General features: G+C 40.1%; 1 protein-coding gene across 2 annotated transcripts in view; it reads right to left on the bottom strand.

The window, feature by feature from the left end:
* Positions 1–13,829, bottom strand: part of PALLD (palladin, cytoskeletal associated protein) — a 487,514-nt gene that overhangs the window by 297,479 nt on the left and 176,206 nt on the right. For both annotated transcript variants that reach the window (XM_083367271.1, XM_083367272.1), the window contains exons 4-5: positions 13,354–13,459; positions 8,966–9,040 (exon numbers count right to left, since the gene is read on the bottom strand). In XM_083367271.1, the coding sequence (XP_083223397.1) occupies positions 8,966–9,040; positions 13,354–13,459 (181 nt within the window). The remainder of the gene's footprint in view (positions 1–8,965; positions 9,041–13,353; positions 13,460–13,829) is intronic.

Here is a 13,829-nt window from a genome sequence, read left to right as displayed (position 1 = left end):
ATACAAATAAGCTAATGAAAATACAGACACACATGTCTACCAGGAAAAGTAACATTAATATTGGCAAGCTATAACATCAACATTGGCAATTAATAGCAGCTGCTGAAATATTTTACTTGTTTATTATTACGTTATTATTCTTTCAATTCTTTATTTGGATGGTGCAGCTTTCATTTCCAAGTAAACTAAAGCAGCATGCCAGAAATGGGGCCATAGAAACAAGCAAAGCTCCATCCACAGGATACAAGCAGTACACAAAACGCCCTCTCTGGTTCATGGGAAAAAATTTCTTTCCATGGAACCAGTCCCTGGTTCCTGAACGATTGGGGGCTGCTGAATTAGTGTCTTAAGTCTAGGTCAACATATATTTCTTCTCTTTCCTTTTGTCTTGAACAGATTTCCCCAGCCAGTTGAAGTTCTACATCTTATTGCTGAAGTTGAGAAACCTTCTTCTTGGGCTTTGAATAAAGAAATACTTTTTCTAAACAAAGAGTCGATCCCAGTATTGGCATAGAATAAACCTTGTGATGATCAAATTATGTTATGATCAGATGCTTACAGCTATGGAAATTTCGCCTGCCTGCCTGCCTGCCTGCCTGCCTGCCTGCCTGCCTGCCTCTCTATCTATCTATCTATCTATCTATCTATCTATCTATCTATCTATCTATCTATCTATCTATCTATCTATCTATCTATCTATCTATCCATCCATCCATCCATCCATCCATCCATCCATCCATCCATCCATCCATCCATCCATCTATCTATCTATCTATCTATCTATCTATCTATCTATCTATCTATCTATCTATCTATCTATCATATTTCATATCTGAATACGAGGAAATGAAACTTTAATGTGCTGAAGCATAATGGGAGGGGGAGGAGCAACAGCTGGTCTTAATGGTGTCTGTTGTTCATGTTTTAGAAGGCTACAGTGGAAAATTGGATGAATTTGTCTGAGGGACTTTGGGAGTTCTAAGTCTACTATGACAGGGCTTATGATTCTGACAATGGGGAATGGTCTGACATACCGTATTTGGGTCCCATTTTTTTGGAGGGTTGTAAGGTTTTTAGGTATTTGGTAGGTAGGTAAACCTACTCCCCTACACTAAAATTTTTTGGCTCAACTCTCTTTTTATCTGCTTGCATTTTATATGCTTGCCTAACCTCATCCAAGGCTTTTCTGACTACTGGCCAGGTATTTAGTTGTGCAATCCACTCCTTTAATGAAGGGATTGCAGGGTCCACTGAGGGGAGTTCAGGCATTGGGTTGAAACTCTGTCCTGTGGCTCCTTGGAAAGGAATGTAGCCCATGTTGGAATGGACAGTATTGTTATAAGCAACTTCTGTGAACAGGAGCAGGTCAGTCCAATTGTCTTGCTGGTAATTAATAAAGCATCTTAAATATTGTTCCAGTACTGAGTTAAACCATTCAGTTCCATCATTCATTTGTGGATGATGACTGGATGACAGTCCCTGGGTGGTTCCTAATAGGCTTAGGAATGGTTTTCAGAACTCTGATGTGAATTGTACTCCGCTATTGGATATGATGTGTTGAGGGGCTCCATGAAGTCGATATATGTGTTGAACAGTTTTGTGAGTGTCTTTGCATTAGGAATCTTTGCACAGGGAACAAAATGTACTTGTTTGGAAAATAAGTCTGCCACGACCCAGATGACTGTGTTTCCGCTACTCTCAGGTAATTCCACAATAAAATCCATGGAGATCTCCTTCCAAGGTTCTGAGGGGGTTACTACTGGTTGCAGTAATCCTGGTGACATTCCCTTGTAGTCTTTTTGCTGAGGCACAAATCGGGCAGCTGGCCATGTAGCTTTCAATGTCCTTTAGCTAATTGCCTTTAACTAAGTGCAGTCTTTTTACAAACCCAAAATAGTCTGTGGACTTTGAGTCATGGCACAGTTGCATGAATGTTAGTCTCTGGCTTTTGGGTATGTACAATTTTCCTCCCACCCATGGTAGTCCATCAGTGATGGTGCATAGGTTTTTATGGCTTAGAAACCATTCATCAGTTTCTAGTGCTTTTTTGAACTCGATTCCTGCTTGACTTGCTAAAGGCTTTTGGAGTTTGGCTTGTGCTTGGGTAGTGACCTGTGCTGCCAGTTGTTTATCCGGCATAAGTGGCTTTGCTGCATCGTTTCGAGTACTGCTGTATTGTGGCATTCAGGACAATGCGTCTGCTAGAAAGTTTCAAAAGGGTCAAAAGTTGCCCTGTAGGGGCGAACAACAAGGAGGGAATCCCTGCTGGATTGCCGGAGGGTGGTAGTTCTTTTGCTCGATCCAGGGCAGCCATCCAAACCAGTGGATGAAAGACTGGCCATAGCAATATGGCTCATCATTAGGCTGCAGACAGCCAAAGTCACACTTACAACCAGGCAATCTTAAAGCAGCACGGAAGAGACTGGGTGAGATCTACCTATCTTAAATCCTAACTATCTTTTACCTGCATAAGCTGCCTAAAGTACTTTTCCCCCCTGTGGAGAAGGGAGATTTATCCCTCCCTCTAGAAACAGCAGCCACTGACTATCCAGGGGAGTTTAAAATGTTGAAAGAATAATTTGATCCTAATTGGAATTTTAGTTTTTAGAAGCTTGTAGACTGAAAGATTTTTTATTCTTACTAAAGATCGGGAGGGGGGAGTTTAGCAAAACTGAAGAGATAATAAACTTTGGATTTAAAAGAAAACTTCAAATGGTAGGGGTGACATCTTGTGGCTAAATGTGATACTACAATTTGTTATTGCTTAAAAGAGACTTGGCCAGCAGCTCAGACAATAGATAAGATTTATGTAATCTTGAGACACCAGCTGTGAGAAGCTCAGCTGTGTTCCATATTCAGTGACAAAATCTTTTTTTTTTTTGCATTCTCTGATTGTAGAGCTTTTAATCTAATACACTACTAAGAGAATGTGGATGAAGATCAGGAACAGAATGTAACAAATGTTTTTATTTAGCGGTATTAATAAAAAATTATTAGCTTAAATAGGAGATAGTAGATATTAAGAGAAAAAGATAGGAAGTATTAAATGTTGAAATAGGAGGAATCTTGGTTAATAAATTTAAGATATCTGGAAATTACCAGAAAATTACTAATTGGTTGATGTAAGATGGTGAGAATTCAACTAGATAAGATGTGTATCCTGAAAAAATGGGAAAAATTAACCAGGACATTGATTGTCTAAAAAGATTGAATATTAAAACATTAGGAAATGTATAAACCAAAAATTATTGATAAATGTAAAAAAGTTTTTTTTACTTAATTGATATAATAAGAATTGTACTAATTTAAATATGAGACAGTAAATACAAAGGGGAAAAGTGAGGAAACATTTAATGTAAAAGTTTGAGATCTGTATTAGAGATATATGTATGTTATTGAATTATTGACCAACTCAGCCGCCACATTGCTTTTCAAATATGTAAATGTAAAACTAGAAAATCAATAAAGTTTTCTTTAAAACAAAAGGTTTTTCCCTCCCGGGAGGTGTTTTAACATAAAATTAATTCAGTGGAAATGTTGTGACCACCTCACTTGTTTGGGAGTTAATTTCTGAGGTGTTTTTAGTGCTTCCAGGTTTTTGTGGTCAGTCCACACCTGGAAAGGAATTTTGTTCCACTCCAGGTAGTGCTGCCAAGTGAGGAGAGCTCATCATACTGCATATGCCTCTTTTTCCCAGACTGCCCACCTCTGTTCTATCTCTGAATTTCCTTGACATATATGCACAAGGCTATAGTGTCCCCTCATCATTTTCCTGCAAGAGTACAGCCCCCACACCATATTGCTGGCATCTGCCTGAATCACAAAAGCTTTCTCAGTGTTGGGATGCCTTAGCACCCAAAGTATCTATGGAAGAAAGTTTAACTCTCTCAAATGCGGCTTGGCATTGCACTATCCATTTTAATGGTTGGCTTGGGTGGGCTTTCCTCCCCCCCCCTGGTTTTCAGTACGTTTCTAATCGGCAGCACTATTTGGTCAAAGCAGGGAATGAACTGGTGTCAGGGTTCCAATGAATGAGACAATTCAAACAAGTTGCAGGCATATTATTTATCTAAAAGTCTTTGTCATGAAACGAAACATCGGCACTCATGGAGGGATGCCAGAATCTGAAATCTCCTTCCCCCAAACCCATAGTAACACACACACAATCCCCGCCCTTATATACACGTCATAAATCACATTATCCAATTAGTTTTAAATATGAGGTCTCCCCTCCCATTTTTATGTGGCTTTTCTAATCTTCTCAAAATAATCGTTAGAAAATTCCATCCCTTCAAAATTCAAAGTGAAGCAGTTTAAACAAAAGACTGTCTCCTATATTGTCAGTGAAAAAACATGTCAATGTTTGCAGCATTGATAACTGGAAATAAACTTGGCAAAACCAAGGAAGCTCTGGAATTGCTTCCTAGTGCAGGGTGGAGCTCAGTCTAACAAGGTTCGGACCTTCTTGGGGTCCATTTCTATGCCATTTGGTGATATGTGATATTCCAGAAAGTCAATCTTATCCTTATGGAATTCACTTTTGGATAGTTTGGCATAAAGGTGAGCTGCCCACAGCTTGTTTAGGACTGCTCTGACCAATTTGACATGTTCGTCCATGGTCTCAATAAATATAAGGATGTCATCTAGGTAAATGAGTACCCCTTTGTATAGGTGCTCCTGTAAGTACATCATTTATCAACTGCATAAACACTGCAGGTGCTCCTTGTAGCCCAAAATGTAGAACCCAAAATTGGTAACATCCTAAGGAGCAATTGAACACTGTCTTCCATTCATCCCCCTCCTTTATTCTGATTTGGTAGTAAGCTTCCCTTAAGTCCAGTTTTGTGAAAATCTTCCCTTTTGATAAGTGGGACAGCATTTCTTTCATGAGGGGAAAAGGGTACATATTGTTGTCGCTTATTGCGTTTAAAGCTCTATAGTCCACACAGAGGTGAAGAGTTCCATCTTTTTTCTCTTGTAACAGCACTGGGGCAGCTGTTTTTGGCTTTACCGGCTGAATAAAACTAGTTTCTAAAATTTTATCTATGAACTTCTGCATTTCCTCCAATTCTTGCGGGCTCATGGAGTACAATCTAGGCTTGGTGAGTTTCACGCCCAGTCAGATTTATATTGCACAGTCCATGGGCCATTGAGGTGGCAGTTCATCAGACCTTTCCTTGCTGAACACTTCAGCAGGTCTCTATACTCCTTCGGTATTTCGGGTAGCTCCTTTCCCCCCCCCCACCACTGTGGCTTTCCCAGGCTGGGCTGGTGCCTTGGTTGATTCCCCTTTCAGGAATCTGAGTTCTGTTATTCTCCAGTCCACCTGCAGTTCCACTTGGTCAGCCACGCCATGCCCAGAATTATGGGGCATTCCATGCCAGGGGTCACCACAAATTTTATAGTCTCTACGTGGTCTCCTATGGTGAGTTGAACTGGTAGCATTGCTAGTGTGGCTGCATCCCCCCCCCCTGCAGTGGATCCATCTAATTGACCAAAAGAGATGGGTTTCTTCAGCCTCCTCACCAGAATTCCTATGTTCCCCTCTAATGTTGGGCTTATGAGGCAGTGGGTGCAGCCAGAGTCAATTAATGCACTGACTTCTATTCCCTTAGACATTCCAGGGGCTAACAGTTCTATTGTCCCGGTGAGGGGCACAATGGGTCCACTAACCAGGGGTTCGTCTTTGGAGTTGTTGTTGGATAAGTTGGATGTTCCTCCTGGGTTGGTCAGAGTTCCCTTTCCTCATTGGGCTGAGGTAGGGAACTCAATGACTTCCGTGCCTTTCACAGCCATCTCCTTTGGCTTTGCTGGGGTCTTCCCTGGTTTTCTAGCTGGAGCTCGGTCAGACTTTTTGGTAGGGATGCATGAGCAGCATTTGGCGGCATGGTGTCCCTCTTTCCCACATTTGAAACAACCTGAGGTTCTCAGTGGCTGATGGTTGCTTTGCTGATTCATGGGTTGACTCTGATGGGGACTTCCCCCACGATCTACCCCCTTGACAATTGTCTCTTGGCCAGGTTGATCTCTGCTTCTTCAACTAGGATGTACCAGTCTTGCAATCAATGAGGGTCTCCCCGAGGGAGGCAGGCATCATAGAGGCCGTAGTTTAACCCATCCTTGAAGTGGCTGAGCAGAATGTCCTCTAGCCAATTCAGCTTGCTGGCCAAGGCCCGGAACTCCTGGGTGTATTCCGCCACTGGTTGTCTTCCCTGTTTCACTGTCTTTATTCACCCCCGTGCTTTCCGGTCAGCTAATGGGTCTTTGAAATGACGCCTAAGGGAAATCATGAATTGACTGAAATTTAGTAGCTCCGGTGCATCTGCATCATGGAGGTCTATGACCCAGTCTGCTGCAATGCCATCCAGGGCTGCTTGTACAATGCAGACCCTGGTTCAGTCATTGGGGATGTCATGGCCATATTCCGCCATGTAATTTAGCACCTGGGTCAGGAAGAATCCCAGGTGCCATGGCTCCCCACGGTACTTTACATTCAGCAGTGGGAACTTCTGGATGGATCAGTGCCTCTTCTTCCGCTTGTGTTGTTTCCTCTTTCTGTCTGCAGTGACTACTCGACAAGGGCTATAGCAGTGGTAACAGCTGCAGTTTCAGTGTAACCTTTGGAGGGGTCTGGGACCTCAGGTTCAGCTTCCTCTTCATTGGCCCTCTTGGAGGATCCCAGGTGAATGGTACCCTGATATGGTTTAGCTTTCTCTTCCTTCATGGAGTTGAGTGCTATTTTCATCATGCCAATTGCCTGTTACAATAATTGGCTTAAGTGCATGGGTCAGTCTTCCTTGTCTTCACTAAAACAGAGGGACCTCTCCATCTCCACCTTCCAGACTGGCTGGTGACTGCCCCATCTGAGCATCACCTTTCTGGCCTTCTTCTCCCAGTCCTCCTTCTTCCCAATGTCCATCAACCAGCTGTGCTTGTGGCGGCATTCTGCGACCACCTCCTCTTCCGAAGAGCTTGAGGATCCAGAGCTAGAGTATTTGCAGGGGTCTGCTCAGCGGGAAGCTTCCTCCCCATTGCAGGCTCCCCTTTCTCTATTCCATTATTTGACTTGATTTGCCAGGTCCCCCAGTAAGGGTCTTCCTTCCAGGCTGACTGTTACTGCAGATCCTGTCTAATGTCAGGACCCACTTCAAAACCTCAACTTCAAAAAGTAGAACTCATGGAAGCAGTTTCTTCCAAAAGGAACTTTTATTAGAAGCTGATAGCAGGCATAATAGACAGGATCTGAGGATTTCCCACTCAGATCAATAGGTTAAAAGAGTCCCAAGCAAATCCCACCCCAATAGTTCATCCAGTCAATTTAAACGGGCCAATCCCCAGGTGTTAAGTCCACTGTGAGAAAGGGCTGATAATACCCGTCTGTCTCAGGCTTGTAGAGAGATTTGTTGGGCCTTCGCACCTTCCCTTCCGAAACAGGCGATAAGCCAGATGGCCAGAGGCAAATTCCTTTCTCCCCCCTTTCAAGCTGACATCAAGGAAAGACAGTTCAAAGAGCAAGTCTTCAGAGACAGTGAAAGAATTACATTGTAGCAATAGAAACAAAGAGGCAGCCCTCAGTGTCTTCCCCCCTCCGGTCCAAGAGTATGGCAGATCCCAGAATAATAGAAGAAATAGAAGTGGAAAGAGCCCCCTTAAATATGGGTTCTGACACGAGCATTACTTTATATATACTTTATATATACTTTATATATACTTCTAGACAACGCTTTTTGCTATGGAATTGATGTACTTCCTTTATGAAACTTTATAGGAGATCCAAAACAACTGTCATCTACCATTTGCAACTGTTGGGCTTTTGAGGGACATGAGGTCAGGAGACAGAGTTACACTATAGAGTATATTATAAAGATAATATATAATAGCAGATTCTTAAAGGTCTTATGCAAATTCTTTCCCTTCCCCATTGCTCTTATACTGAGAGAATTAAGGGAATGCAATGTTGAAGTTTTTTCACATTCTCTCCAATGTGAAATTGTAGCTCAATTCCTTCTTCAAGGCCATCTCTATACTAGTCTACACCAACCTGCATGTGTTTTCCAACATATTTTCCACCTTTGGCTTTATCATTCAAAAAAAAAATGGAAAAAATGTGTTATCTGTATAGCATCTTATTCAATGGTAGCAATTATTTTGTTTAAGTACTTATGCACTATATTTTCAAAAACATGCAAAAATGGTAATTTGGAAAATAGTGAATGGAATAACTTGTAGAAACTTTAGATTTTCTTTCTATTTTTGATTTATTTTTCACATTTTCTAATCATCAGTCTCTCTCAGAGAGGAACTATACATGATGTACAATAAAATGTTAATAAAACAGCATGTAAAAATTAAAAATATAAGAGGAGGCAAGGAAGATAAAATACTGTTAAAATTAGTTTAAAAGGTGAAGAGTGGTAGTTATGGAGTGACTTGAATCCTAAAACCTTCACATTTCAACCTCAATCTCTTAAGATCCAGAAACCATTTTGCAGCCTAATTTAGGGATTTTTTTCAGGGTTTGTGGAATATTTAAGGGTGTGGTTTAGGGTATTTTATCTTCCACCTTTGTTCCAGCTCTTAATTTTGTGGGGGGAAAATGTACCACATATCAATATTGCACCTAAAAGTGTACCAAATTTTACCTTATTCAATTGCCAAAACTTGAGATGCTAGAAAGCTGCATGCAGTTCAAGACTAGACCATTCCACCTTATAAAGTGCAAGCAGTGGAAATGAACATTACAGAAAAAATAGTTCTTAAAAAATCCCAATATTTCTTTCTATAGTATAAATCACCCTTTTAAACCAGTTGCCTTCCAGAAGTGCCCTAATTCCTAAGTATCCTCCTAGTACCTCATTGGGGAAATTTGCAGACAAAAAAAACCTATTTATTTACCACACTTATAAGCTTTAAATTATCCATAGTCACATGGTTTCAGGATGAAATATTGGTAGAGAAAACAGACCTTTGTGAAAATAGGTATAGCATGAATAAGCTTTGATCCATCTAATCTGCAGAGATGTGAAGTAGGACTTTGAACCTGTAAAAAACATCATATGCAGACATTTTTAAAGCAAATCTGCACCATTAATAATATAAAGTGCAATTCTCAATGAATTTAGCATAAATGTATTAAAATTAGTATTTCAGACTGGACTCATAAAGATATATTTATGTGACTAAGCAATGACACTGAATTATCAGCTGATATATCACTTTCAAAAGTGTTCCTAGCTTTTAACACTTCGATAAATATAATAACCAATCCTAATTTATATGTACTACACTCAATTTGCAAGCAAATTTGGGAAACTCAACAGTGGCCACAGGATTGGAAAAGATCAGTTTATATTCCAATTCCAAAGAAAGGCAGTGCCAAAGAATGTTCAAACTATCACACCATTGCACTCATTTCTCATGCTAGTAAAGTTATGCTTAAAATTCTACAAGCTAGACTCCAGCAGTATGTGGATCGAGAATTATCAGAAGTACAGGCAGGATTTCGAAGAGGCAGAGGAACTAGAGATCAAATTGCTAACATACACTGGATCATGGAGAAAGCTAGAGAGTTCCAGAAAAACATCTACTTCTGCTTTATTGACTATGCTAAAGCCTTTGATTGTGTGGATCATAACAAACTCTGGCAAGTCCTTAAAGAGATGGGCATACCAGACCATCTTATTTGTCTCTTGAGAAACCTATATGCGGGCCAAGAAGCAACAGTGAGAACTGGACACAGAACCACTGATTGGTTCAAAATTGGGAAAGGAGTCCGGCAAGGCTGTATACTGTCACCTTGCCTATTTAACTTATATGCAGAGCACATCATGAGAAAGGCAGGGCTAGATGAATCAGTTGGAATTAAGATTGCTGGAAGAAACATAAACAACCTAAGATATGCAGATGATACCACTCTAATGGCAGAAAGTGAAGAACTAAAGAGCCTCTTGTTGCGGGTGAAGAAGGAGAGTGCAAAACCTGGGTTGAAACTAAACATTAAGAAAACCAAAATCATGGCATCTGGCCCTCTCAATTCCTGGCAAATAGATGGGGAAGAAATGGAGGTAGTGACAGATTTTATTTTCCTGGGCTCCAAGATCACTGCAGATGGGGACTGTAGCCAAGAAATTAAAAGACACTTGCTCCTTGGGAGGAAAGCCATGGCAAATCTAGACAGCACACTAAAAAGCAGAGACATCACCCTGTCAACAAAAGTGCATATAGTCAAGGCTATGGTCTTCCCAGTTGCAATGTATGGCAGTGAAAGCTGGACCATAAGAAAGGCTGAGCGCCAAAGAATTGAAGCCTTTGAACTATGGTCCTGGAGAAGACTCCTGCGAGTTCCTTGGACTGCAAGGCGATCAAACTGGTCAGTCCTAGAGGAGATCAACCCTGACTGCTCTTTAGAAGGCCAGATCCTGAAGCTAAAACTCAAATATTTTGGCCACCTAATGAGAAGGAAGGACTCACTGGAGAAGAGCCTAATGCTGGGAAAGATTGAGGGCAATAGAAGAAGGGGGTGACAGAAAATGAGGTGGCTGGATGGAGTCACTGAAGCAGTAGGCGTGAGCTTAGATGGACTCCAGAAGATGGTAGAGGACAGGAAGGCCTGGAGGAACATTGTCCATAGGGTCGCGATGGGTCGGACACGACTTCGCAACTAACAACAACAACAATTTATATGCATGTCACTAAAAATATAATTGCATGTAATCTCTGTGGTTCCTGATTTACATGCTCTAAGAACATTAACAATAATATTAACTGCAACTTTTACAACATTATACACCATAGTTTGGGAAAGTCTGAACAAATACTGAAATCATGATCCCTGTAAAAAGAAAAATGAGAATGATAAATGTCACACTCAGGATCTTGTGACAAAGAACAGCTTCTGTATTACTTTAAATAGCTGCATTATATGCTTCTTTGAAGCTCCAGCTACATTAGCACTGATGTCCAGAACAGTTACGCTAGTATGAACAGGTGCTATTTTGCAGTTTTTCTCAACTATGATCTGGAATTGTGAAGGAGGAGCACAGTAGATCTCTGGCTGCTCAAATGTTAAATCAGTCTCTGTATGATGATGAGAACTGAATGTAGTGGCTTAATTTTCTAAAACAGGCTTTTGAAAAGAAATACATTTTGAATGTGAAGAAAGCAATGAACATAAAGAACATGGAAAATATGTGCTTGAATACTCCTCCAAGCAAACAGTTTACTCGTCATTACATAAGGGATATACTGATTCGGAATTGAGATAAGATAAGGGCCAAGTACTATGTGCAAATTTCGTGTTGGTTATCAACCTTGGAAGCCTTGACCCATCCGACCCTACTCAAGAAGGGAAGAAGACCAACTTACAAAGAACTTTTAGATAGTGGGGGAGAACTCAAAATGCGACAAGATCTGGCTCAGCAAGGGTTTCAACTGGAGTGGTGGGCCTACCTGGAGATCCAGTCAAGGTATAAGAAGGATAACGAAGGAAGGGGTATTTATCTGAATCTGCAGGAATTAGATAAGATTCTGCTGGGTCCGGAGAAAGGGATGATATCTAAGTGCTATAAATTGTTGCTAACTAGGGTAGTAGGGGAGGTGGTGGTAAAAGACGCGATGATTGCCTGAGGGAAGAATTTTGGTTATGCACTTCCACTTGAGAAATGGGAAGAGATTTGGTGGATTAATATGAGGCTGGTGGTTTCCACGTCATATAGGGAGAACATATACAAAATGCTTTATAGATGGCATCTCCCTCCGGCTAGACTTTCCAAAATGTTCCCCGGATTGTCGGCTGATTGTTGGAAGTGTGGTAAAGGGATTGGCATGTATTATCACTTATGGTGGACATGTCCGAAAGTGGTTAGATATTGGATGAGGATTCAAAAATGGATAGAGGAAATTACAGGGTGTTTAGTTGATCTTAAACCAGAGACATATCTGCTTGGCTTCACACCTGGAAATATTAAGAGGGGAATATGGTATTTAGTTTTACATATCCTAATGGCGGCGAGGATTGGGTATGCTCAATTTTGGAAGGCAAACCATACCCCGCCGGATGAAGCTATAATTAGGAGAATACTTGATTGTGCAGAAGCAGACACATTGACCAAGAAGTTGAAGGGTAAAGAAGAGACACCAGCATTTATATCATGGAATAAATAGTATATTGCAAATGTGGTTTTTTTGTCTTTGTTGGTGTATCGTGTGTTTTTAACATGAAATGTAAATAAAGATTTATTTTAAAAAAGAAAGAAAATATGTGCTTGAAGAAGACACCTGCATGTGAAGACAATTTACAAAAGTGATTATTTTAAATTATATGGTCCTCAATTTTTGGGGAAGTCTGTGTATTCATCATATAAATGACCAAGCTCTTCAGGAAATGTCAGGAAATGAGAGGCACTGATTCATGGATATACTTGCAAAAAAACCCATATCTAATTCTATATACCTAATTAATGCATCTATAATAAATTTTCTACAAAAGGCTTAAGTTTTAGTTTTGTAGAATCAGTCTATGAATGCAAATACCCAAATGCAAGTGCAGGGAGTCCTTGACTTATGACAATTGAGCCCAAAATTTCTGTTGCTAAGTGAAACATTTGTTAAGTGAGTTTTGTCCCATTCTACGACCTTCTTGCCACAGTTGGTAAGTGAATCACTGTAGTTAGTAATATGGTTAAGTGAATCTGGCTTCACCATTGACTTTGCTTGTCAGAAGGTCATAAAAAGTGATCACATGACCCCAGGACACTGCAAGTGTCATAAATATGAGTCAGTTGCCAAATATCTGAATTTTGGTCATGTGACTATGGGGATGCTGCAATAGTTGTAATGTGAAAAATGGTCATAAGTCACTTTTTCAGTGTTGTAACTTTGAACAGTCACTGAACGAACTGTTGTAAGTTGAGGACTACCTGTAGTCTGCCATGTTCCCTTAAAAAATTCTTTATACCTTAATGCTATCACACCTGAATCTTGTACAGAAAGGTGAGCAAGGACATTTCATAAAATAAATGCACCAAGAATAGAAGAATCCAAGGCAGAAAAGAAGGAAAGCTCTTATAGTTGCAGGATGTATATCTACATGTTACTATTAATTTAATAATAATTTAATTAATTCTCCAGTTCTATAGAAGATCTATATGAAGCAATGCCAGAGGCAATCGCTTGGATAGCTGAATTGGACATCCAGTTATGAGGTCACTGTCATACCCCCAGAGATGTTTTACTTATAATTACGTGGACTGTGTATATATATATTTACTTCTCTTCTGTCATGTTCTCATCATATGCTAAATAACAAAAATTTAATAAAAATATAATGTCCTAAAGTAGCTCATACATATATACCTGCTGATTAGGCACAGAGATAGGCTGGATTACTGCTGTAGTAATTCCAGACTTTGGAGCTGACAATCCAATTGTTAAGGAAACAGAAGTGCTTTTTTTCTGAGCCCTGGATAAATGGACAAATCAAAACACAGAAAGGTCACTTAGCATGCACATAAAATGCTTCCCATTTCATGAAATAGAACACTGTAGAGTCTTTTCTAATGACTAATTCAATCACTATGTTCCACACTAACTTTCCACTGTGTTACTTATTCAGTAGTTATGTGGTAGGGAATAGGTATTAACATACACTAACTTAAATTTAAGTAATCACTGACATCAGGAAACTTTGGAGAACATCCTCAGAGTTCTAACAATTTGTTTTCTCTGAGCACGCACCCAACCTTAATTGTTTATTCTTTCTGCTCTTAGCAATTGGAGGGGAAAAACATATACTTTGAACTCTGATTCTTATTATTCTTTAATATTCAATA

This window comes from Vipera ursinii (genome assembly GCF_947247035.1).
Source record: "Vipera ursinii genome assembly, chromosome: 7".
Lineage (NCBI taxonomy): Eukaryota > Metazoa > Chordata > Lepidosauria > Squamata > Viperidae > Vipera > Vipera ursinii.
This window is presented reverse-complemented; position numbering and strand designations above follow the sequence as displayed.